Source organism: Pelecanus crispus, chromosome 6 (assembly GCF_030463565.1).
Source record: "Pelecanus crispus isolate bPelCri1 chromosome 6, bPelCri1.pri, whole genome shotgun sequence".
Taxonomy (NCBI): Eukaryota; Metazoa; Chordata; class Aves; order Pelecaniformes; family Pelecanidae; genus Pelecanus; species Pelecanus crispus.
In genome coordinates this window covers 43612132-43638308 of record NC_134648.1, presented here as the reverse complement: position 1 = coordinate 43638308, position 26177 = coordinate 43612132, and the positions used below count along the sequence as shown (strand labels likewise).

At 38.4% G+C, this 26177-nt stretch overlaps 1 protein-coding gene across 1 annotated transcript in view; it reads right to left on the bottom strand.

The window, feature by feature from the left end:
* ARHGAP5 (Rho GTPase activating protein 5) overlaps nucleotides 1-13917 on the bottom strand; it is a 36477-nt gene extending 22560 nt beyond the window's left edge. The window contains exon 1 of the mRNA XM_075712469.1: nucleotides 10122-13917. Within this exon, the coding sequence (XP_075568584.1) occupies nucleotides 10122-13844 (3723 nt within the window). The 5' untranslated portion in view covers nucleotides 13845-13917. The remainder of the gene's footprint in view (nucleotides 1-10121) is intronic.
* Between the last annotated feature and the right edge of the window lie 12260 nt (nucleotides 13918-26177).

Here is a 26177-nt window from a genome sequence, read left to right as displayed (position 1 = left end):
GGAAAATACAGCCTAAAGAACATTTCTCCAGCCATCACTCTACAGCACCTGTGGAACTTCTCCAACACTTGATAAAAAAATCTGTTAATCAAAGCCTCTCAATAACCTAATTAAACAAGTAAGGCTTTTTATGTGGAATGTCTCTTTGTAAGACAGCTTGTGCTTCTTGAAATCAGAAGCAGAGTAGCCATGATTGACTATGGTAAGAGAAGGCTAACAAAAAATTAGGCTTATCTTTCAAATTTGAGATTTCTAGAAAAGGTTTGGCACTTATGATTCAGAAGGAAGGAAGATTTATTGGAGAGTTCTTCAAAACATTAGAAAGAAATTGCTCTCCAGCAATTCATTTCTCCCCAAGTTTTATATTAATTGAAAATTTAATAAAAAGTTTAGGAAAAAAAAGATTAGGATAAAACTTTCAGAAAAACTTTCATGACTAAAGCAGACAATATCTGAGAGCGTTCTTTTCAACTGTCAACTCTTTGCATAACTTTTATTCATCTTGGATAAGGCATCAATGGTTCAACCAACATGTGACTTCAGATTAGAAACAGCTTTTTCTTCCTTCCTTCCCACTGTGACAGTCCCCTGCTTTCAAGTCCCCAGTACTCAGCCTAGTTCATTGGCCATTTTCTCTTTAGTGGCAAAATTGTATTTATTTAGGCAACAAATGTATCCAGTTCTAATGAGTAGCAGCTGAAAGGGCCAAGCTGAAGCTAAAGAACACATAGAACTCAGTGAAAACGTTTTTGTCAAATATTGAATGAAAGATCATTTTAAGAGATACATACATTAACGCAATGAAAAAAGCAAAAACAAATTGAATTTTTTTTCCAAGCTGTTCAGCGCACATCCCATCTTAGAATAAATGGAACAACACTCAGACTGTGTATTTCAGACCCAGCAGATAGAAAAAGACTGCGTGTATCTCTCTGATTAAGACATAATATTAGCATAACATAATTAAATATAAACAAATTTTGTTGATGTGACTGGAAAGCAGTCTGGTTAATGGAATAATAAACTAGGATTTTACAGATTTTTTATGACAATTATAATAGTAATTAATATTATCTATGTAGAATACCTGGAAATAGCATGAAATATCAAATATGTCTGCAAAGATGGAATGAAGAATGTTTTTCTCTAATAATCGTCTTGAGTTTATTAGAATAATTGTAAGGGACTGAGATATCAAGTATGACATTGTACACTCAAAAAAGCAGAAATGTTTCTTAGATTAAATGTCTACCTGAAACAATCAGTTTAATCTCCAAATTTGAAAGTGAGAATTTGTGTAAAGAATTTAAAGAATAAAAAAGAATAAAAGAATAAAGGAAAAAAACCCTGAAGTCCTTTTCAAACTTATCTAGGAGTAGGAGAAAAGATAATCGTTGCAGGGCTATTCCATAAACATGAAATTAGGATTTCACAAGGCAAAGTTACAATAATAATTTTATCAGCTATTTCCCATTATATATTATTATATATTTTTGTCTCTCTCTTGTCCAATATTTATTAAAATATCTCTTATGATTTCCCTTTCTTTTGGGGCATGTGAATGGGTAAACTCTCCAATGACAGCTAAGATCAAATCTTCCTGGAAATAACACTATCTGCATGATCTTCACAAAAAAAATACTTCTGCAAATTAACAACAACATTTTAAGGTATTAAAAAACCACCGTGTCATTTCCTGATTTGAGACTTCCATACTTTAAGTTGCATGTCTAGACTTCTTAAATGGAGAACTTGTTCTGAATGAAAAGGCATGTTACTGTGCAAAAGATCTGATCTTTGTCAAAAGATCAACTGACTTCAGGAAAAAAACCACAGGTCTTATTTCTTACAAAAATAAGCTTTAGTGAAAGCTTTTTTTTAATCCCACTCTGAGAAAACAGTAGCTTTTCCAATCCATCAGTCATAGCCTGGAACTTTTAAATCTGCTAGTCAAGATAATGAATATAATAAATTTTTCTGTGTAAAATTAACTTTTAAAAGTTCTCTAATGAAACAATATTTAAACAAAGACACTGTTAAACATTAAATTATTAATTTAGTTAAACAGTACCTGAAAAAGGTGAATCATTTCTAAATTCCTAGATTTTGGCAGAGAGATTATGATTTTGCCACAGTTATTTTTAGTTCAGTAGTTCTGCCCAATACATCTACTCCCCACGATACAGCAGTCACCTAATACTGCATACAGTGAGCACTAATCTAAGCACAAAGACCATTTTCTACGCTTCTTCTACATCATAATAAAAAAGGACTAATAGGCACCAAGTTAGAGAAGACAAGAACCAGCACAAAAGTTTTGTTAGTTAAATTCTAGCAAAAAGCTCATTGTTTCACATACCACTGTTTCATGTTAGTAATTAAAACACAAGCCCAACACCATAAAGCTGAAATCCTTAGTTTTCATATAAATCTGGTTTTTTCTATAATTGGCTGCTGTACTAATGTTGAGCTTCCTAGCATGGGTTTCACCACTTGCTTCTTGCCAAAGACAACTTCTCTTCATACCCTAACAGAGGTTAATGCCAAACCTCCAGCTGATGCTTAGATATTTTGGCAGGAAAGCATTTTGATTCTGAGAATCCCAAACTTGCCTTGCGTTGCCGATACCAAAAGGATTTACCTGCAATATTGCTTTAATTACAGTAGTTTAATCACTGAAATGTGTGTTGCACAAGATTATCTGAAGTCCTCTTAATAAAAGACAACGTAAACATGAAAACATGTATTCTACCACAGCACAGCACCCAATTCTTGATTTCAAAACTAGAAATATTATTATAAAAAGCATAAAACCATGAAAATGTAGATTTAAAGTATACTCAAGATTAACCCTCTTGACTGTAGGTACCAGGGAACCAGCTAAGCAGCACTCACCTTCTAGAGAAAAACTAGGCTGAGACTCAAGAATACAATGCACCTAAATACACCCTTTTAAAATTAACTTAGAAAACTAAAAAACTGCCCAAGCCTATCTATCAAACCCCTTTATGGATGGGCTGCTTAGTCGAGCAAGTCCTCTCTCTTCAAGAGGGGCTCCCCTTCTTTTCTGCCCTCTCACTTCCATCAAAGGGGAAATGCAGCCACTTCCCCACCCCCTACACACTTCACTACTACTTTTAATACAAAGGAAATTTTCTGCCTGCTTCATTTGCAATCAGCCCTAGGGTCACGGAGGGCGAAGTCACTATTTTCAGGACTATTAAAATACTTTATAAAACCACATACCATGAACAGCATTCATTTTATCAGCTTAATAAAGTATTTGTAACCTCTAATTCATGGCTGGCTCGTCAGAAACTATACAACACATAAATAATGCAGATGATGGTCCCCAACAGGCTCTCTCTTTCTTCCCCTCATGCCTTCTGCCATTTTTAGAGTTCCAGCTTTTTACAGTAAGTTTTAAACTACAGAGGCTCAAGAAGGCATATGGCTCCAAATGTATATTTTAAGAGTGCTAAACTTGAACAGATGAAAACTGAAAGTACAGATTTTGATATTTCCTATACTCCTCAGGAGAAAAGGAAAAAAAAATCACTGCACATTCCACTCTAAAGTAGACAGTACTTTGCTAAGTCAACCACTGAATTTACACAAGAACAGCTGAACAAAAATGTAAGCTGATCTCCCACTTGTCACATGTTTACCATAGTCTTATTAAAACTGAGATCAACACACATTGGCTATACAGTTCCTGACACTATTTCAGTAATAGTTTCAACATAAAATTTCATATAGTTTTTAAATTATAATGAGAGCAAACAAGTTTAAGCACAGAAAAATAGATGTCAAACCTGTACTACTTATATTGCGTTCTAAAACAAGTCAGAGTAAGATATGTTAGAATTCACCTAGATGCTAGTGGATTTTTCTTGCTGAAATACTGAAACAAGTTTTTAGATTAATTTAGATTGAAAGGCATCTTTCAATCATCTTGGTGTAAAGGCAAATGGGAAGAACATAATTCACAATTATCTTTGGAAGCAACAAATGTTGTTTGCAAACAAGGTTACAAGGCATAATGTTTTAAAGTGTGGTTTTTCAGATTTAGTTTAACAACACAGCTGGAAACTCCAGTCACCAAAAAAAAATCAGAACTTGAATAATAAAACTATTGACTATTGGTCAAAGAACAAAAACAGTGAAACTTATTCATATTTAATAACATAACAAAAGCATGTCAAAGAATTATCACTGGTCCATTAATTTACTATATTGTTTACAAGATCTCTGTAGCTAGGATTTGTTTTTAGAAGTACTTCAAATATTTTTTCCATACAAAAAAATGAAAGATACTCATACAAACCTTATTCCTACTTTTACAAATGTATTAACAAAATAATTCTTCTGTAGCAAGGCAAGAAGCCTGCAGAATTTATTTCAAGATGAGGCTCTGCCCTTCCCTTTCCAGAAATTTATTCAGGATATTTGCTGTTCTCGATATGCTGGGGAGGATAAAAACTAAAACAACTATACTTTACAGGAGAGGAAAAAAATACAGCCTAAATTAGACACTCAACATATCTCAAAGTGTTCACAAAGATAAGAGCTCTAAATTGGATGGGCAAATTTTTAACACTCATCAATTCCATAGTAAAGCCAAATAACAAGCCAAATAACAATTGTAACTGTATGGGATAGCTACAGGTTTCCAGATCAGGCAGGTTTCCTGCTGTACAGGGAATTACTAAATTAAGACAAGGGTCAAAAATAACTTGCAATTATTTCAGGTAGTAACAATAATAATAGATATATCAATAATAATTGATAAATAATTTTTAAAATATTTCTATCAAGCTTGTCTACACATGAGAAGAACATGGTGAAAGCAATGAAATGCCAAGGAGCATTGTGGTTTGGGCCTCATATCAATGTGTAAGCTGCATGACAGTTGCAGATTTAGGGTTACTGCACACACATGAAGAAGTTCCTCCTGTCTGAGATGTAAGAAGGCATCCTCCAGCAAGATCCTTATCCTGTAGGAATGTTCACTGCCCTTCAATGTCCTAAAATCTTCTGCATTTTCTCTCTGTTCCTTCATATCTCCAAACTCATCAAGTTAAACTAAAGACAGAATTAATTTATTATATGGCCTGCAAGGCTGCTGCTTTTAAAGAGACTGCTGTGAACCAACACACAATAATGTTCTATACTAGACCTTAGTATTACAGTGTTAAAGATTCTAATTGAGAAGCATCTACTTGTAGCTCCCACTTGCAATTTCTGACAAAGAGACAGAGACAAATGAGCACACAGCTGGAGAGGTCTAACTTGGCAAAGTGGAAACAGCTGAGGCAAAGTTGCCTACGAACACTGTACTCTGCATTTAGTTCCTCCAAGTTTGTAAAGACTGGTAAGGAAACAAATAATCAAACATAGAAAGCATGTTGATATAGAGGAGAATTCACTCTGAAAAATGCATTTAAGCTGAGAGATACTTTGCATAATAACAGCAGAAAGGACTAGGTGCTTTCTCATAAGAGAAACTTCTACAGAACAAGTTCCATAGGCGGAAAAAAAAGCACATCACAGCTTAACAAATATTGGCATTTCATGCTTTCAAGCACAGTGTACGCATACAACTCCACACCAACTTGGCTAAAAAGTCCTATGACTCTGAAGCCAGCCTGCTTGCTTTTTTCTCCTTCTCTCCCCTTTTCTTCATATACTTCCCTACCAGTAGAAGTTTAACAGTCCACTTGTTAACAGCATATGCAAGGCCATACAATAAATTTTTCAGAACATTTAGAAACATGGTAATAAAATAAAATAGGATAAAGATGGGTGTATCACAAGTCAGACTATGCTAGACTGATTCAACCTTCTCCACTGAAAACATGTATTCTTATCTAGAGGCAAAGAAACTACAATGATCAGCTAGTTTTACCAATCTGGACTTTAGTAAGGCATTTGATGGTGGCATATAGAAAACTACTGTGACGATTGGAGTAACAGAAACAGGATGATATTCAACAACAAAAAGGACAAAGTCACAGACTAATGAAAAAATCATGCACTGGAATGTGCATGTACTATAAATACATGTACTATGTGTATGTGCTATACATGTCTGTGGATGTACTATAATGTGCATGTACTATAAACCACCTGTACTATACAGTAGAAAGTCATTAGCTGGAAATTACCAAGGACAAGAATAGGCCAAAGGTTCCTAAAGTGACAATAACTGCGGCTAAGAAGTTGGGTGCAATCACACAATTGTGTCAGGCAGTAATTTCTAGTAAAGATCAACAAACATTAAGATCGTATGATGCACTGCTGTGACATTCTTTGCAACACTATACACAGTTTCAGTCATCCTCTTTCAAAAACATAAGTTCAGAGGGAACTACAAAACCTTTTTTGATCTTCTAAAACTCAGGTCAAGCAGCAGCCATATTCTGTTCACCTGTTCGGAGGTGACAGACATCACGAAAGGAAAAAACATTTCAGGAGAAAGGTTACCACACAGAAAGGTGAAAACTGAAAATTGAAAGAAGATTCCTCACCAATACAGAGGAAATGGAAGTTCTGGAGGAGTTTTACAGAATAGGGGAAATGAGGGGATAAAAGTGTTCAGAGGAATTATTTCTATGATAAATGAAAACAGAGCTCAAGAACGGTTCTTCCAGTTCTGACTACCAGTATACAGAAACAAGATCTGAGAACACAAACACGGTGTTATGGACAACAACAATGGGCAAATAACTCAGACCAAAGCACTCTTAACTGGTCTCTGTTTTAAACTGTTTAATTTCCTTTGGTAGTAAGCAATGTTAGAGGACCTTGCAAGTAACATTCATTACCTGCTCACCACAGATTTGTCACTGCTATACTTTCCACAGTAAAACATTTTAATTTATGCTTCCAAATAGCAACAAGTAGAACAATTCTGAGTATTTACTTCTGCCTTTAATAACATGTGTTCACAACAGATTTTTTTAAAAAGTTTGCTTTGTATGTGTCAGCAGAGCAGTCAGCTGTTGCTTTCAGGGTTGTAAAAAGTAATGGTTGTTTTTCCTATTCTGTTTGCCAAAACTCCCTTTCTCCTTCCTACCCATCCAGCTCTTGCCTTCTTCCCTTCAATTTTTTACCTCTATCTGTCCTAGTGCCCACACCTTTATATGATTTCATCTTGTAAGCTGGGAGACTGGGGTCTGAAAGCATCAAGACAGAATGAGCATCCTTCAGCAAGGTCATGTCTCTTTCTTGAAACACATTATCTTTAAGTGTTTTCTTATTCTGGGCCTGCCTTTAAAACATTTTCCAGAACCTCCAAGAGGAAAGTAAATACCACTTTAAGAAACCTTCACTGTGTTTAACTTTAAAGTAATTGTCGTAAAGGGGGGTGTGTGAGGAGTGTGTGGAAAACCAAACCAAATAAACCCAAAACAAACCAATGCCCCCCAACATAATTTTTAAAAAAATTCTAAATGTAAAAATCTGCATAGGCAAATTCTGTCTCTAGATGAAACCGGCTTTGCATACTGAAAACTGAAGTGCAAAAACCACAAATGACTGTGCATAGGAGCTTTTTGCAATACCATACAAGAAACCCACATGTCAAACTCCTCAAACCAACAAAGATGAAAGGAGTATCAAGAATGTTACATCCTATTTGGGCTTTAAAAAGTAACAGCATACTACAAAGCTGATTTAAAAAAAAAAAAATTAACTTTAAAAAAAAAAAAAGAACAAGTTGTAATCTTTGACAGAGGCAATGAGGACCTCAGACTTCCAAAGTTGAGTTTTTCCAAACAAATTCATTTTGTTCATAAGATTTCTGTATTTCAGAGTCACTACAATTACAGCAAGAATAGTTACATATGTATCTTATGTTCCCTTTACATACAGCTGAACAATTTAGAAAACATATCAGTAAGAGCTTTAAGATATTCAGAAAGGAATACAAAAGTTTTCTTTCTCCCTTTCATATTCAAGGGGCCAAAATTCTCAAAAAACCCCAGCAAGTCAACTGTAAATAGTGGTGCACTAACATCCCTCACATAGACTAAATAACGCTCAACAAGGAAAATATCATTTGAATAATTTCTGAGGTTTTTTTAATTAAAGACTGCTAGCTGCTCATCTAAAACAACTCAGGAAAACATGGTGAATAAGTTCCAAAACTAATAAAACTGCATCTCTCTTGCAAAAAAATCAACAGGTAAAAAAACCCCATGAGCATATTACAAACTAGAATGACTCATCACATGAACTGGAACTACTCTCACTTCAATATAATGCAAGTCAACACACATAGAAGTCACTACTTATCAAAAGCACTAAGCACTCAACATTCTTAGATATTTTGAATGCTTGCGAACATTTTAGCTATCAAGTTAAATTTGCTTTCTCCATCATTACAATAGTTTGTACTTCTACTATTAAAAGTCTTCTCTGACTAATTTGAAAGTATCAGCCCTGGGCCGCAATTTGAAACTAAAAAAAAAAAAAAAAAAAGAAACAAAAAACGAACCCCCCCCCCCCCCCCCCCAAAAAAACCCAAAACAACAAAACCAAGAGGTACATTAAAGAAAACTTGAAACAGCTCTTGTAGTCTTCAAGAGTCTTAACCACTACAGAAATTTTGAACAGCCTGAAACTTCTGACCCAGGCTCCCTCTCAACAGGCCAAAGCCAGAAGTAGAGGTTTTGGTAAAGATATGAGGGGGTTTCCTGACACAATGCCAGAAAGAGAAGATCCCACTATACTAGGTCTATACAGTTTAAACATAAATATCCAACCCAGAGGAACTTTCTGTCAACTCAACACAGCTGAGACAGTAGGAGGATTATGAATAGTGTATTTCAATTTCTAGGTACCAAGATTATTTCAGTCAAAAGTATATAAATTATTTTTAAAAACATTTGAGCTTCCCAAAAAGAATAACTTCAAAGTATTTTTAACCGTATGATTTTATACCCACAAGACATCATTATCTATGGTTATGAGTAAGCCTTAAGAAAATTGTGCCCTTTAAATCAGTCATGTGTAATTCAAATCACAGCTGCATACTAGGAAGTGCAATTCAGAATTTAATCCATTAGTAAAATTTAGTATGGTCTACTTGAACAAAACTTATTTCTAAATGCTATTCAAGTACTATCAGATTTAAGCTAAAAGGGATGTTTTTAAAATGCTACAAAAGACAATATTAAAAAGGCTGACATATTTTGAGACAAGAAAGAAAACACCCAACTGACCAGGAACGCTTCTGGTTTAATGTTAAACAAAAACTATATGCAAGACAATGATTGCTAGCCTAAAATTAAAATCTAAAGTATAAAAAGCATACATCCAGTACCTATACCACAACACTACCTTGATATAATAATTTTTAAAACAGTAAGTCAAAAAATAAGTAACTACAAAGCATAAGGATCAAAATAAAATGTAGACATTTTTCAAGCAGAATGTCACGTTATTATTTAGAAACCCACACTGGGCAGGCATTTTGTTCCCTTTTTTTTGTTTGAATAGAGAATTGTACAGGTAGCAGAGCTTGCAACTTGATTATCTGCTTGCCTACACTAGGAAAATGCAGCAGTCAGTAAAACCACTATACAAAGTTTCCTTTTCAGGCTCTAGTTTTAGAGTTCCAGGTAGACAACTGAGAATTAAAAAGAAACCACCCCTTTCATTCACCAGCCCTAAACTTCATTCCAACAGCCAGAACTGCAAGAACTGAAAGAACCAGTTCTACCCAAGAACTCATAAAGCAGCTTGCTTTTTTTTTTTTTGCCCCCCCCCCCCCCCTTTTTTTTTTTAAAAAAAAAAAAGATGTTATGATTAACAAAGAAGGGTCTGTGGACCAAATTCTGCCTTCACTTACTTATATGGGAGACTGCACATGTGCATACAGAGGTGAAAAGAACTGAAACTTATTGAACAGCTGATTAGGTAGACAAACCATCTCATCCCCTCAGGATTACTAGTTTCGAGCAAGTTAAGTAGAAACTTGGACAAAAATCAAACAATGCTACATCAAAATCTTAAAGCACCTGTTTCAAAATAGGGTGCAACTCTTGCATATTTTGACTCTTCCCTTCTTACAGCGAACCAGAAGTTGTAAATAAAATTTACATCAATTGACTTACCTTCTTGTCTTCTTTTGCTTTGTGGGTTTTCTTTTTCCCTTTTTTATCATCCAGTTCTTGATCCGATGTAATAGCTGGGTTATCTATGCCACCCTTCCATGTTTCAACAGGTGAAAGAAGTGGGTCTTCTTCACTTCCACGATGTCTTCCTTTTCTTTTAGGTTTAGAGGTGGTGAAAGCCTCATCGTCACTTGCATCCGAATGTGTTCTCCTATAGTAAGACTTAGCTTTGCTGAACAGAGTCTTAGACTTATATTTGTATTTTGAAGGCCTTCTTTCCCCATGACTTTTGGATATTCTATCAGAAAACCCATTTTCTTCCTCACCTTGGGTATTTATAACAATTGAATTTCGAACTTTAATAATACGATTCTGACTATCATCTGGAACAGCGTAGATATCATCTGCAAAGCCTTTAGGTTTGAAAATAGTGTCAATAGGTTCAGCATAGTTGTCAGATTGGTTTATATCTTCCGGTGGTGCCGCAGGCACTCGAGAAGGTTGTTTCCTCGGGTTTTTGCCAATACCTGCCTCAATTGTTTTCAGGAGGTTAGGATCCAGTTTTTTCACATTTGTTCTTGGAACAAGTGGTTTCGGTTTTATTGGAGGAGGCACTTTATGGTTGCGTTCATGGTCGTGACAATTGAGTGGTGTACTGTGAATAGGATACTCATTTCCTTCCAAATCCAATCGGTACTTTGAACGGTCACTAGGTGCTGGGAGCAACCTTACATCATCACCAATTGGACTGTAAGGTGGTGGTCCTTCAGTATCATCCTCTGAATCTGGGTAATTATAGTCAAAGGAACTTCCTCTAGGAGATCGTGGAAAAACATCTTCACTTGTATGCGTTGTTTCCCTTGTGCTGTCTGACATATAAGAACTTTCAATCATGTTTTTCTTCTCTAATACATCACTAAAGAACAATGTGAAAACCTCAGTTTGACGATGATATTGAGATAATGAATATAAAGCTGTAAACTTAGCAGTAATCTCTGTTGCTATGTGTTCTCCTTCTGTCATGAGTTCCTTGATTGCTTCATTCTCAAAGAAGTCTGCCTGGCTATCAGTAACAGCCACTAACTGGACAGGAATTGTATCCTGAACTTCTGAAAGAAATGCCCGAAGCATTCCCATGGATGCCTTCCGCTTCGCAGAATAGACCAGTATATATCCGTGAACAAGTTCGTCTTTCCTTACACCAATTGAAGAATGATATGATAATATAGTTATCTGTATCCGACGCCTCTTTTCACCTATTATTTTATCAAGCATCAAGGAATTATTCTGGCCAGCCTGAGCAGCACTACAGGAGTGAGAGTCAAGGAAGGGTGAAAGAATAAGATCCACACTAAACGGATCACCACACATGGCACACATGACGATTCTCAAGTCAGCTTCTGGCAGATCTTTAATGGTGGGAACTGGACTTACAACATCAAAATTGTGTTTAACTGCTTCCAGTACTCCCCTCAGAGCTTGTTTTATCTGGGTCTCATTAAATTTGCGTGGATATGTACCAGCAGGCACATCTACAAAAGGACACTGTAACTTGTTGGCCAATTGCTGTCCCTGATGTCTCAGAATAGGTAGATTCTTGCTAACACTGTCCCTCTGGTTCGCCAGTATTAACGTAAATGGAAGGTTAGCCATATACTTGTCTCTCCTTATCTGAGATGCTTCAGCCCTTATTTTTGCAATGCACTCCCCAATAAAATTCAGTGATTCAATAGAGTTAAAGACACAGAAACAACCGTGTGGTTTGAAGGCTGAGGTCCACAATTGAGTCAACAGGTACGGGGATTTTGCATCAACTGGCCTAAGATCTAGTTCATATATTTTTCCATCTAATGCATATTCATCATCAGTGGATTGTGTCCGAATTTCATTTGCCAATTCTTGTGCAAGGCCATCTTTGCCCAAAATGAAAAGATTGACTTTATCAATGTTGGCACTATCATGGTATAAATTTGAGCGGCCATGGTCTAGTTGCAGAAGACTGTTGGCAAGTAACTGCTCTACTTTAATGTCTGTGCAATTTTGGCCACTGAGACAAGTTTCTTTAGTTGGGTGATAAACAAATCCTATGTGTTTAAGCAGAAGAGATTCTCTGTCAGGTGCAAGTTTCTGTAAAGCTTTGTATCTAGGTTCTTCACTCAGAACTGCATGAATTTCACTCATTTTATCTGAACTTGGTGTTGCATTAAGATCCAGGTCATAAAACAGCTCTGAATGTTCAAAAAGCATTTCCTGAAACTCCTCTTTGGCTTTTTCAACAATCTCCCTCTGATGCCTACCATACACTTCCTTACTGTCTGCATCAGTGATGTATTTGAACGCTTCATCCTCCACTACAAAACATATAACTTCTTCCCATGGCTGTCCAGGTGAAATTAACTGGATTTTCTCAAGAGTTTTTTTGAATTTCTCCTTCATTTCAACCCTCCTTTTTTCAGACATAAGATGCTGCACGTGGTTTTGATAAACTTTTTCTGCCTCTAGCGTAGTGAGAAGGTCAAATGGAATCCTTCTGTCGTTCACTTTATCTATATGGTCAGTTTCATCCCAGGGTGTTTTTTCAAGCACTACAAAACAGGACTGGAAGTCAGGCCTTTTCTCCATTAACTTCAAGGCTTCTGACCAGCTCAAGTGTTCAATCTCATCAAGATTTGACAGAAGACTATTAAGGGCTCTTGGCAATGCATTAATGTATTCTTCTTTTCTTTTTCTAATATGTTCCTGTTTAAGCTGCTCTATGTGTTTTGAAAACGTATTTTTGGCCTTTTTTGTTCCTTCCAAGTTTATGTACTCTTCATAATCAGGGTGGTTTTTCAGTTTATTACTAACTGTTTTCCAAGTTGCATGATAGTCTCTCACAGTTTGGACAAGTTTTTCAAACTTATCTGTTGCTGTAACAACTAACTGTCTTTGAGTTTTATAGGCATCCAGATAGGGGATTATTTTAGGTTTACCACGAGTTTTATCCATCATTTGTACCAGTGCAGTAAAACATGTTTCAACATTGACGTTGAATCTTGCTGATGTTTCCACTACCACAAGGTTCTTCTTATTTGAAGCAAAGGCCTGAACCTCTCGCAGATAATGATCCACACATTCATCACATTTCGTTGCTGCTATTATTATGGGTTTTTTAGATTTTGAGAGCTGGATATAGAGATTATTCACAAATTTAAGTTGATCATCAAACTTCCTATTGCATCCTTGGCTTACATCAATGCACAATAAAAACCCATCTATGCTTAATTTCCCTTCAGGCATTTGTTTTTGCTCAAAGTCTTGCTCCAAGCCTAGCTGATCTGTGCAAATGTACATTAGTTTTTCTGCTGACTGCAGTTTGGAGGCAGCTGCACGTTTTATATATGGTTGTAAATTCGTACTCCGATGAGGCAAGAAAGTCTGATCATCAATGAACTCAGTCTGTTCAATTACGTGAATTCTGCACTCAATTCCATCCTCACCACTTTGTGTTACGTCACCCCAGTACAAAAAGTGATCATTGTTAACAACTCTTCCTCCAAAGTCAATTGTGCTAAGCACAGAGGTATGCTCAGGATAATATTCATCTGCTTTTGAACGAACAAATCTATTGCACAAACACGACTTTCCAACTCCACAGTTACCTTTATCCTTTTCAGTTCCAGACAGTCCAACAACACTAACAGCATAAGATGGGGGACGTGGCTCTTTGTTTTTTGCCATCATAACTTTCCTCTCATCCTTTTGCAATTATCAAGGTAACTGTATGTGGTTTTCATTCTGGAAAGGTTCCTACAAATTTAAGTTGTATATCCAGGGTTCCAGAAATAGCTTTCAGTTGTTCTTGCTTTAGCTTGTCATTGAGAGAACCTCAGATAATTAGAATGAGGAGCATCATCTTCCTGAAGAAAACAAAGAAGGAAAAAAAAAATTAAAGACTGCAGATATTTCTTTCTAATATTCATGAGAGAAGAGATTTTAAAAAGCACTTTTGCTTGCTCCCCCTAAAATTGTTTTCTATGTATATGAAAATTTTACCACTCCTTTCAATAAGATCTTAAACTCATAATTCATTCACGTTAATACTATTTGTATTATAAATTTAAAAATAAACACGTATTAGGCACAGTTTAATAGTACCTCATCACCTATTGATAGGTGATCAGTATACTACTTGGAAAAAAAAAAAACCACACCCAAAATCCCAAATTATTCTTTTCCTTCACAGCTTATGGGCACTAGGCACTAGAAAGCATTTTCCACTACAATAAATACAACACAAAGACTCTAAATGCAACCCAATATTCACATACACATACTTCTATTCACGCTCATAATTCCACTAGACAGCATGATTACCTACATGAATAACACGACTTTTGTGTGCATTTGTAGGTTTGGCTTTCGTTTTCAGTAAAGAAACTTTCAAAATAAGAAGCTGTAAAACCAGGAAGTTGGCAATGTGGCTCAGCCGCTACCTATTTGCAGCAGTAAACTCCTTTATTTGTATACTAAAAGTAAACTGCTTGTGTCTGAGATTTTAAGATTGCAATGAAGTATCATTCCTTCTGCCTCTAGGAAAAAACAAAAGCTTTTAATAACTGTAAATAAAAACTACTATATCTACACTCGAACTTCCACAGAATTATTACAAGGTTCCAGTGGCCTTATTGAAACTGTCATCAAGTATAATGATTGCCACTAACTCTCAGTTATTAATCAGAAGACTTTGCTTACATACATACTGCAAATGGGAAGGTATTTACTGTTTTAGAAACAATTACATTATGAGGAAAACATAAAAAATTGAATGGCTGAATGACTGGGCCCAGCAGGTTGTGACCAGCAGCATGCAATCTAGCTGGGGGCCAGTAACTAGCAGTGTATTCCAGGGTCCAATACTGGGGCCAATACTGTTCAACATCTTCATGAATGACTTGGATGATGGGGCAGAATGTACCCTCAGCAAGTTTGCTGATGACAAAACTGGGAGGAGTGGCTGATACACCGAGGGTTGTGCTGCCATTCAGGGAGACCTTGACAAGCTGAAGACGTGTGTTGACAGGAACCTCGTGCACTGCAAAGTCCTGCATCCAGGGAGGAGTAACCCCGTGTACCAGTATATGCTGGGAGCCAACTGGCTGGAAAGCAGCTTTGCAGAAAAGGACCTGGGGATCCCAATGGACAGCAAGCTGAACATGAGCCAGCAACGTGCACGTGCCAGCAGGTCGAAGTAGGTGATCCTTTCCCTCTATGCAGCACTGGTGAGCCATACCTGATGCACTGTGTCCAGTTCTACAGTACAAGAGAGATACGGAGCTACTGGAGAGAGTCCAGCAAAGGGCCACTAAGCTGATTAAGGGACTAAAGCACCTCTCATATAAGGACAGACTGGGAGAGCTGGGACTGTTTAGTGTGGAGCAGAGAAGGCTCGGGGGGGGATCTCATCAAAGTGTTCAAATATTTAGAGGAAAGGTGGAAAGAAGGCAGAGCCAGACTCTTTCCAGTGGCATTCAGCAACAGGACAAGAGGCAACAGGCACAGACTGAAACACAGGAGGTGCCATATCAACAGCAGAAAACACTTTTTTATTTTGAGGGTGCCACTGAGCACTGGCACAGGTTGCCCAAGAGCTTGTGAAGGCTCCCTCACTGGAGATACTCTAAAGTCGCCTGGACAACCTGCTGTAGGTGACCCTGCTTGAGCAGGGAGGCTGGACAAGATGACCCTCTAGAGGTCGTTCAGAGGTACCTCCTACACCATTCTGTAATTTTGTGAAAATATTTTGATAAAAATACTTTTCTCATTTTCTTGGTAAAAAGAAAGCTATCACATGGCACTATAAATGAAAGGTACAGACTACTGTACTTAACATATTTGGGTTTACATTTGTGGAGTACAAAATAACAACATAAACGTATGTAAACAAACCTGTAAATAGCCCTTATACAAGGAAAAAGTATAACAAGCATCAATACTGAAATTTCAGTCTCAATATTTCAGCTTTACTTGTTACATATTTTCTCACTCTTAGCAACAATTTGTTGAGAATGGTACCATAGTACCTTTCTTTAGTTTAAAAAAAGAAAAAAAGTGTAGGATCTGTCACCCAAAAAGCTCTCAAAGTCTGCTTTAATACTTGTAAAGCTACTTCACGACTGGTAAAACATATCTGAGTTTGAAGACATGCAGCAGTAGAAGACGTACTTGTATCACTAAAAGTTGCAATAGGAGACAAAAATATTGAAACCTTTAATGTCTTGTATAGAAGCAATACCTGGCCAACAGAGCTTTCCAACTTATTAATACCTAGAAATAGAAAACTGACTTTCTGATCAGAAACACAGTATTTATGTAACAATATTTGTAATTAAATTCATTGACAAAATATAAAATAAAAATTGCATATATAAAACCAGCTTTCAGTTACAGAAATCATAGTCAAGGGAAGTATCTTTTTCTATAACAAAGTATCAATTTCATTACAAAATGAAGAACAAAGTAAACTCAGTGTAATTTTTATACTTGAGAGTTTTTATATTGCAAGAACTGAAACTTTTATGCTGCATTTTAGGAATTATTTTTCTTTTTTTGTTTAAATCAGTTTACTCAAAGACACATTCAGAAAAAGAACCTGTATTTTAAATTTTGCTTTTTACCGTTTCCACAGTGTTTTTTATATTCTTAAAACACAGAATTTAGAGCTAACAGAAAATGGCTCTGGGAATAAAAATATTTAGCAAAAGTAAAGCCTTCACAAGCAGTGTTTATATTACTACAAATAAACCCAGTGTGTTTTCTTTCTAAAGCAAAGCTTATCATAGTAGCATCATTCAAACTATTGGAATGAGGAGTTCAGTCAGCACTGCCACTATAAAATGTTTTCTGTTTACCACAGCACAATACAGTTTTGACATGGACTAAACTAGAACACAAAAATCTTCATCCACGTGATTATTTCATTTAATCAGGAAGATGCTGTCAATTTGCAACTACTTTATAAGAAACAATCAATACTTTCAGATACTCTACATCCTCACATAGCACAGGTTCTTCCTCCTCCAGCAATAAATGTTTTGTCAAATCAATACATTTTTAAGTGAGCAAGTACAAAGAGTAAGGTGAAATGGGGCACTGACAAAGTGAAAACAAACACGGTCTGTCACAACATTTCTGACATGGAAGATTTTCACCATAGTGGGAGTTGAATCACTAAAGATATTTAAAACCAGCGTGGTTTTCTTTTCATTTTTTATACAGTTTCTACTTTGCACTGATCATAGAAAGCAAAGTCACAGAATGAAATCTATGTTAATTTAGTAATAAACCTGGTAAAAACCCGACATCATAATGGCTTCACATTTAATCTGTAATCATTATTAAATTGCTCCCCAAATGGAAGATTTTTCTTTTCAGTATACCACTAATTTAAAGGTACTTTATAGTTTTGTAGTTTTAAAATGCACACACTGGAAATTCACAGTAAGTTAGTTCAATTATCTTACTTCAATCTGCCTAATTCTGTTATAACAAATTGAAAACAGCTCAATTCATCGCCCCCCCACCTTCGTCTTTGTTACAGATTCAAAGGAGGGGTTGTTTGATTTGCCCAACTAATTTCAGTCTTCAAATTGAAAATAACAGAGCATTTCTGTTTAAACAGAAAAATTCTGAAGAACTACAGAAGACACAAAGTGTATGACATCACTGCAGGAAGAATCTCTGACCTTCTACAGTCACACCATAGGACCTTGTCTCTACAGGCTTTTAGATTTCCAAATGTAGTTATAAAGAAAATAAGGTGTATCATCTTGTACTTATTCACCCTCCTCCCACCTTAAACACAAGCTTATGAAGACCTAAAGCCCAAACTTAGCCTTAGGAAAACGAGGTGCAAAGCCAGATTATTATCCTGCTGTGATCTTCCTGCAGTAATGTCACACATTTAAACAGTGTCCTTCAGTAAGTCCTTCCCTGAGGGATCTGAAAACAGAAAGTAAGATTCTTTAATAATTTCGAAATTATGAAAGCAGAAGTAGCAATCAGAAAAGGTACAACACTTTACCTATGCATGAGGATTGTCTTCCTCATTTTAAACCCACAAACAGAACTCAGAGCTCAAGCTGGTCTTCCTCTAAACTTACAGGTAAATCCTGTAAGCACAGCTATTAATACTAGGGACAGAGAAGGCACAATTCTTAAGTGACTGCAATTTCGTAAGTTCAACTTGGTATTTTAACAATACCTAGGCTGCAGAAACCTCTTCTGAAAAGAGTGTCTCAGATAACACACAAAATGTGAGATATAAAAATCACTAATCACTTGTACAAGAATCTGGAATTCTAAAATATCTAGAACATAGTTTTGTAAGATGAAGTCAGTACAGTCAGTAACTACAAAATATATAAAATGAATGTATGTCCAAATACATGCATTTAAATTTTATTACTAGAAAAAAGTACAGGCTACAGTAAAACCCTTTTACCTGTGGTACAGCATTTCTAAATTAAAAGGTCTCACAGACTGTGACAAATCAGAAATTGAAAGCATAATTATATTCGAAGATTGTGAATTCTCAACTAGGATACAAATTATTAGTATAACCTTAATAAGTGTTGATTTTATAGCAGGGATGCTGCTACAAAGTAACCAAAAATGGAACTCTCTTCCACCGGACTTCTTCAGTTTGCATCCACACAAAACCCAGACCTTGAATGTCAGGACAGTGATGCATATATTAAGATGCAGAAAAGGAAAGGAACTTGAGGCACTTGCACTGGATCAGTCACCATCCCTGGAGGTATTTAAAAGGCGTGCAGATGTGGTGCTTAGGGACATGGTTTAGTGGTGGACTTGGCAGTGCTAGGTTAACGGTTGGACTTGATGATCTTAAAGGTCTTTTCCAACCTAAATGACTCTATGATTCTATGATGTAAGCCACTTTTAACTAAGGAAAGGTGTCATTTTTAAGCAAGATGCAGCACCATGCTGTGTATGTGCTAAACATAACATCAAGAAGGTATGGCAGAACTTTTTCTTGTTTTGTCACTTACGAGTATATTCTTAGTAATTCCACTTTGCTTTGGGAATAGTGTAGCTAATTGAAAAAGTCTAAGCATTAGTAAACTTTCTTTTGGACAAAAAAGGTTCAGCAACAGGGATAAGCAATACACCAATACCACAATAACACAACCTGTGGTACCAAACACCACCAAAATCATTAGGCAGCAGGCTATCAATCCTGCACTAAGCCTGGCCTAGCTGCAAAGCTAAACTCTATCACTTGAAAGAGAAGACAGGAGGTAAGTCACACTCCCTGCCCTTACCTCCTAGCTGTGGCACTCCGCTGTGTCCACAGCTAGGTGAGCAGAGCAGATGGTTGCACATGAGGAAACACACTATGCGACTCTGAAGAAGAGTATGTGGAAGAGCAGACAGGCTGAGAGAACAGTGTCTCTGCCTGCAAGAATGCTTGGGGGAGGTGGACACCAGCCATTTTGCAGTGCATACTGCCACAAGAGAAAGCTCAAAGACAGGCCCCCACAAAATCAGCTAGAAGCATTAACAGGCCAGAGAAAGCCCTATTTACAAATACATGTCTCCCAAAGTCTTTTGAGCTGAATTCTAAACATTAGCATACAATGCCATATTACTAGCAACTAATAAATACTAAAATAGTTATCATCTATCATTATTCAGTAATTGAAGCTGCACAGGAACTTGTAGATGGGTCCATAGCCAAGAAAATCACTTACAGATAAATTTCTGAACCTAAAAATGTTTGCCATCTGCAGACCTAACGTGGTTGAAGCAGAAATGCTGTCTAGAAGACTCTACAGAATTGCTCATGACCACAACAATTTAAGCAGCTGCAAACAATGCCAACAGGGAAAGTAAGAGTGTTTTCCCACAGTCCTTTACTCACTCTGTAATGTTGTCTAGATGCAATAGTTAATGGGCCAGTATTTTTCAGGGTTAGTTTCAATTACTATAGTCTTGCGATAGTGTTTGTAAATTAGCTGGTCAAGCAAAGAAAAGCACACATGAAAACAGGGGTCATCATGGTATAGTCTGCTTTGCAAAGTATATGAATACACCAACAGAAAGTTACTGTGACCTCTACAGCAGATCACAAAGTAAATTCAAACACATTAGATATCACTGAAATTGTTTGTAGGATGACTTTTGAGTGCACAGCACTTTCAAATATCAAAGACCATGATTCCAAGGAAGTGTCACCTCTGGATTCAGGTTACTGCTGACAGTAAGTTTTTATACCAAATCATCCCTCACTTCACAGTTTTTGAGAGCCAAAACTTGGCATTGGAAAATATTTAGTATGGTATCTCAATTCCAACACCTATCAGCACATCAGTAATTACAGCTCTACCCAAAACATACCAGAATAACAATTCAACCATTCTCACTTCAAGAAGCAGTAAAAAAATATCTAATGTTGATGTAGCTTAAGGTAATGTTGTTACTTCTTATTCAGTATTTACCAAGAGGTATCTTTTTCACTCAAACAAGCATAAGACATCTTCTCTTAAATCAAAATCCTTTTTAGAAACTAAACCAGATACGGAATATACCAATGTCATCTTACCAAGAATTTCAATTCACCAAAGTCTGTTGAGGTCCTAGCCACTTAATGTGTCCTGTCCTCTTTACTAACATGCCAATATTCTTGCTTTCACAAATGCTGGTAATCTTAATTAAGTAACCATACTTGAAATCTTATTTATAAGTAAGGGTAAATACAATGCTCCCTGGTAAAATTCTGCAAGTACCAGCCAACACTAGGAAAACAAGATTCAGACTGCCTATCAGGAAATAAGCTCAATCAAACAGTAACAAGATAGTAAAGGACAATGCCTTGAAGTGTCTTCAACACTGATACTCTGACTGAAACGGAGTACAGTTTAAGTGGTATGATGATTAGTCACACTAGCTAAATGAAGGATGAGAATGGATTACCCCAACTGCTGTTCAGTTCAGATTTGGTTAGTATGATGGCCAACTACCACCCCTAAAGGAGTTATGTAGCCTAGATAATGCTTTGCATACAAAAGCAGAGTAATCAATTTATTAAAAAAAAAAAAAGAGAGAGAGAAAAAAACCTGACTGCCCAACTCATTACAAATCAATGCAAAACTGTGTTTAAAAACAAGTTCAAAGCTCTTAGTTCTTACTAAGTTTACTAAAATTCTCCCATTAATAACAATACTCTGAAGACCTCCAGTGTATTACCCAATATTAAATCAAGGCCTAAACTTTATTTCTAAATTCAAAACAAAACATCATTCTCCAGCTGGAATCTAGCATTCCATGGGCATCTATTATCATTGTTGCTGTTCACAAAAAAACAAACAAACAAAAAACACACACCCCCCCCCCCCAACCTACACAAATTAGATCAAGGTACAATAAACAGCTAAACTGCAAAGGTTCAAATTATCAGCACTGCACCAGTCTGAACTTAGGCCTCTCACATTACTTATCTACAAATTTCTGAATATCTGAGAGCATTCAATATAGCTTCAAAGCCTATATTTTAACAGCAAAGAAAATAGTACAAGTTTACAGGAAAAATAAATTCTAAGAATTTTCTTTTCATTCTTTTCATACAGGAGAAGCTCCTACTGAAGACATGCATACCGCTCAGAGAAGCTTCTTAGTGCAAGACTACCTGATCAGGCTTATCTACAAAGTTATTCAGGAAGAACACAAAAGAACTAATGGAGAAATTTTACAAAGGGGATCCAAGAAAGAATTGATAAAAATAGAACAAAAAAGAAGCAGATGAGGAAGGCGGGATCAAGGTAAGGACAGAAAAAAGGGCTAAAATGCATTTCCTGCAAAAAGAAAAATTTACATCCTGGCAGCAGGAACTTCAACAAATTTCACTGATCCACACATCTGGATCATTTCATGTTATTTTGCTTGATGAGGAACTGCAGTACAGAACCCAGGACCCGACACCGTAATTTTTGAGACTTAATTCAAATAGTAATTTGTTGTCTGACCTTGTACAAGCCATATGTGTAATTTTTACCTGTGTAAAATGAGACCACCGGTTATCCACTTCTTTTTTTCAATTATGAAATGAGCAAATGAAAAGCCGTATGTAAGCAGCAAATAATATTCTGCATAACAATTAGTCAACCTAAATAAATTAATGCCAAGATACAACAATATACACATTTCCAAAATTGTGCATGCAGGTACTGGGGTTTACTTTTTTAAATGCAAACGTTCTTCTGTTATGCTTGTATGTCAACTGATGCAGAACTGCAAAAATGGGCAGGAATTGTAACTCAAAGCCAAAGAAACAACTCTAATTCATCACAAAATGTAATGTGCAGAACTAGCTGCAGATAAATTAAATCAGCTTCAGATAGGTGTTAGTGACTAGAAAAGCACAGTTAACACTCAGATTCAAAATAACTTCAAACAATTGCTTCAGATTTTCCTACGAGGAATTTTGAACACATTTGAAATATTTCATTAAAATCCCTAAATATAAAGAAGTGATGAGAGGGTTCAAACAATAATCTGTAAAATGTAATACCCTTAAAAGTACTTTTTAAAACTGATGGGAAAACCCAAGAATATTCCAGCCCACTCACAGTGACTTTTAGGCAAAAAATTCTCAGGGGAAGAAAAGAGGAAGAAAAAAAAAAAAAACCCAAACCCAAACCCGAAACAAACAAACAAAAAATTAAGAGTATTGTGCGCCCAGTAAGGAGAAATAACACAGATTTGGGGGAGGGGGGGTGTTGATCTTGCCAGCCCTAATACAGAATTCCCAGCGCTACTGGGACTAGCTGAAGGCAAACTTTTTCTCACAGTCGTGAGTCCGGTGGAGTACTTCACAAAACAAGGGGAGGGAAGCGTAGGTCCAAGCCTGCGCTGCCGGCTTTGGAGACCCATCTGGAGGGGAGGGGTGCAGCCAGCGGCGGGAGGCGGGCGGGACGGGCACGCTTGCACAGCCCCCTAGCGGCCGCGCGGCCCCGCGCGGGGCGCCCGGCTCCCGCCAGGACGGCGACCTCTCCCCCGCGCGAGGCGGGCTCCTGCGGAACGCGCTCCCTCCTCGCCGCACGGCAGGAGCGCGTCACCGGCTTCACTCTGCCAGGGACGTCACCACGCTCCTCAGTTCGCTCCCCGACATAACTGTGCCGGCGCAACTTAACGCCGAGCATTCGGCTTCACAAACTCCCATTCTCTCAGCAAAGGTCGGGGCGCATCGTCCCTGAAGGGACGCCTCGTACGCGTAATCGTAACAACACGCCGCATCCCAGTCCACTAAAAGTAGCGGAGTGTTTTGAAGTTGCACGCAAAATATCCCTGAAGGATGCCAGTGCATGGGATTTACCTTCTGAAGAAAGTACTTTTGGAAGTCCTAAGATACCGTCAGCATCCTTTTAATATCTTTATTAAACAGAATGGAATTATTTTTGCACCATCTACTCAAACAACAAGTCCCAAAGGGGAAGCGTATACAGAACAATCGATTATGATGATCGGTGCCTCTCTTTCCTGCAAAGTTTGCACACGGAAGAACACCTACGGCTTTAGGAAAGCACATTTTACCTTTAACCTCAAAAACCTGTGCAGCATTTGATTCTGCTGGTGCTAAATATAGCACTTTAAAACAATTTAGGCTGAGCCTAAAGCATTTAATTGGATTATGTTACCCATGCAACACCTTAGCTAAAACACAGTCCAATACCAGGGAGTGGTAGGCATTTGGTTGCAATTATTTACATTTTTACAACATCGGTAGCTGCTTTATATGGGGATACTTTAAAAAAAAAAAAATGCATACTATTTAAGCTCAGTATGTTCCAAGTTTAAAAGCATTTGTTAACTAGAACAAGCTAGTGATAATGGAACAAATGCTTAAACGATTTCTGATACTTCAAGTACTACAGACTCTCTTAAAGAACTACCCTATTTACATCATACTTCTAAGCTCTAGTAGCACTGAGTTTCAGTAGAGTACTATAAATAGAATTTTAAGAATTTTAGCACTTCTTAAAAATAATTTTCAAAAGAAGCACAACGGGAAATAAATGCTTATAAAAATGCACCTGGATGAATATTTGTAATATGCTTGTTTTAGGTATGTACTATAAATTTTAAATATGTATAGGTTTTTTGAGAAAGCACTTAACTCTGGTCACTGATGTCACTGCTGAAAACAGCTGTCATACTGAAGAACCTTTGGAAGGTAAGACGGCACAACAGAGAAAAGCTACCTATTAATTCCTCATTCATTTATGAAATAAGTGTACAAGCATCAGTGCCGTAACCGGCTTCAATGCACAGGTTTAAAATGGACGTCCAATTGACCAGCAAACGCTGTTCTCTCTTTACTGTTTTTACTCTGCAGTGTAGAGTTTTTAAATTTCTGTCAAGGATCTTTATTAAGAAAGAAAAAAATCCTCCAGTTATCTGCATGACACTAAACTAAAGAATACACACATACCCCCACAGGCCTATTTTGGTCTAGATTAAAAACGTTTCCCTCCTACTTATTAAGGAAATATTCCACGCTGATATCAAAAGCGATACAGGAGAGGGCAAAAGGGGGGTACAGAGGAAGGGTGGGGTGGATTCTGGGGGGAAGGTGACAAGTATGCCTTCCTTTTAAGTAAATAGTCTTTCTTCTTTTTTTTTTTATTTAAAAGAGTGTTTTATACTCCTTATGCCCTACATTTACAACACCGTGGCATTATATCTGTATATCTCTGGTGCTTTCCTTGGGTGGAGAGAGTCTAAAGGTTATGCTGGTTGAAGGGATTCAAAATGCTTGAAAGCTGCAACACTGCAACCGGCTACCCTATTTCAAAGCCTTAAAAATCCACCTGGTGGAAAAACAGAAATGCACACACATCATTAGGAGAGTGAAGTTTTCTGAAATTTAATATCGAGCGATATCTGAAGGTGAAAGGAAGGAGGGGAGGAATTGACAAGTGTTCAAATTTAGGAGAGAAGGAAAAGAACAGAGAAGACGAGAACGAGTAGAAGGGGGCGATAAGGAGGAAAAGAAGTACAGAGAAAGGAGAAGAGAAGGGGGGGAAGGCAGTGGGAATGGAAGAAGGGAGGAAGCTAAAGGAGTAGGGGGAAGAAGGGAACGAGGAAGGAAGAAGAGAGGAGCAGGGAAGCTCCCCTTCCTGCCTTCCTCCCTCCCCGGAGAGCCGTGACCAGCTGGCAGCCTCGTACAGCAGGCTCAGACCCTCCCATTGCTCAGGCCTTCATCACCTGTCTGGGACCAGGCACTCCGCTCCCTGCCCTTCCTGCCTCCCCTCCCTCGCGTGGAGGTGCCGAGGGGGCCGAGCGGCGAGGGGGGGGGGGCCGGCTCCCCTCTCCCCACGCCAGACCCAGCCCTTTGAACTGGTTACAGCCAGCGGCCGCCGCACCAGCTCGCCGGGCTACAGCCGCCTCCTCCCCCCGCTCCCCTTCCGCCTGCCGGGCCGGCCGCCCCGCTCCGGGCCGCCGGGCCGGGCCAGGTCCCACGGGACCGGATTCCTCCCCTCACCTCGCGCCGTCGGGATCCGGCTCCTCGGCGGCGGCGGGAGCGGCAGCATTCCCGGGACGCTCTCTCCACGCCGGCGCCCCCGGCGGCTTTTCCTCCCCGCGGGGCTCTCTCCCTTCTCCGGCCCGCAGCTCCCGAGCGCTCCCGGCCGCCGCAGCCCCGTCCCACCTCTCCGCTCCCTCCCCGGCGCTCTCGGCTCAGTAATGGCGGCCGCCGAGCTTCCCCGGCTCTCGCTTCGCTGACGGAGTCTCTCTCTCCCCCTAACTTTACCTCAGCAGCTTCCCTCCCCTCCCCTCCCCCCTCCCTCCCGCCGCCGCGGCTCAGCGCGCGCCCGCCCGGCCAGCTGCGCGTGCGCGGGGAAGCGCCTCTTCCTGCTGCCGCTGGATTCCCTGGGAAGCCTGGGAGAGGGCGCGCGGCCGGCCGCCGGCAGCGCGCGCGGCCGGGCGGGCGCGCGCGCGCCGCGCCGCCTCCCCTCCCCTCCCCTCCCCTCCCCTCCCCTCCCCTCCCCGGCCCGTGCG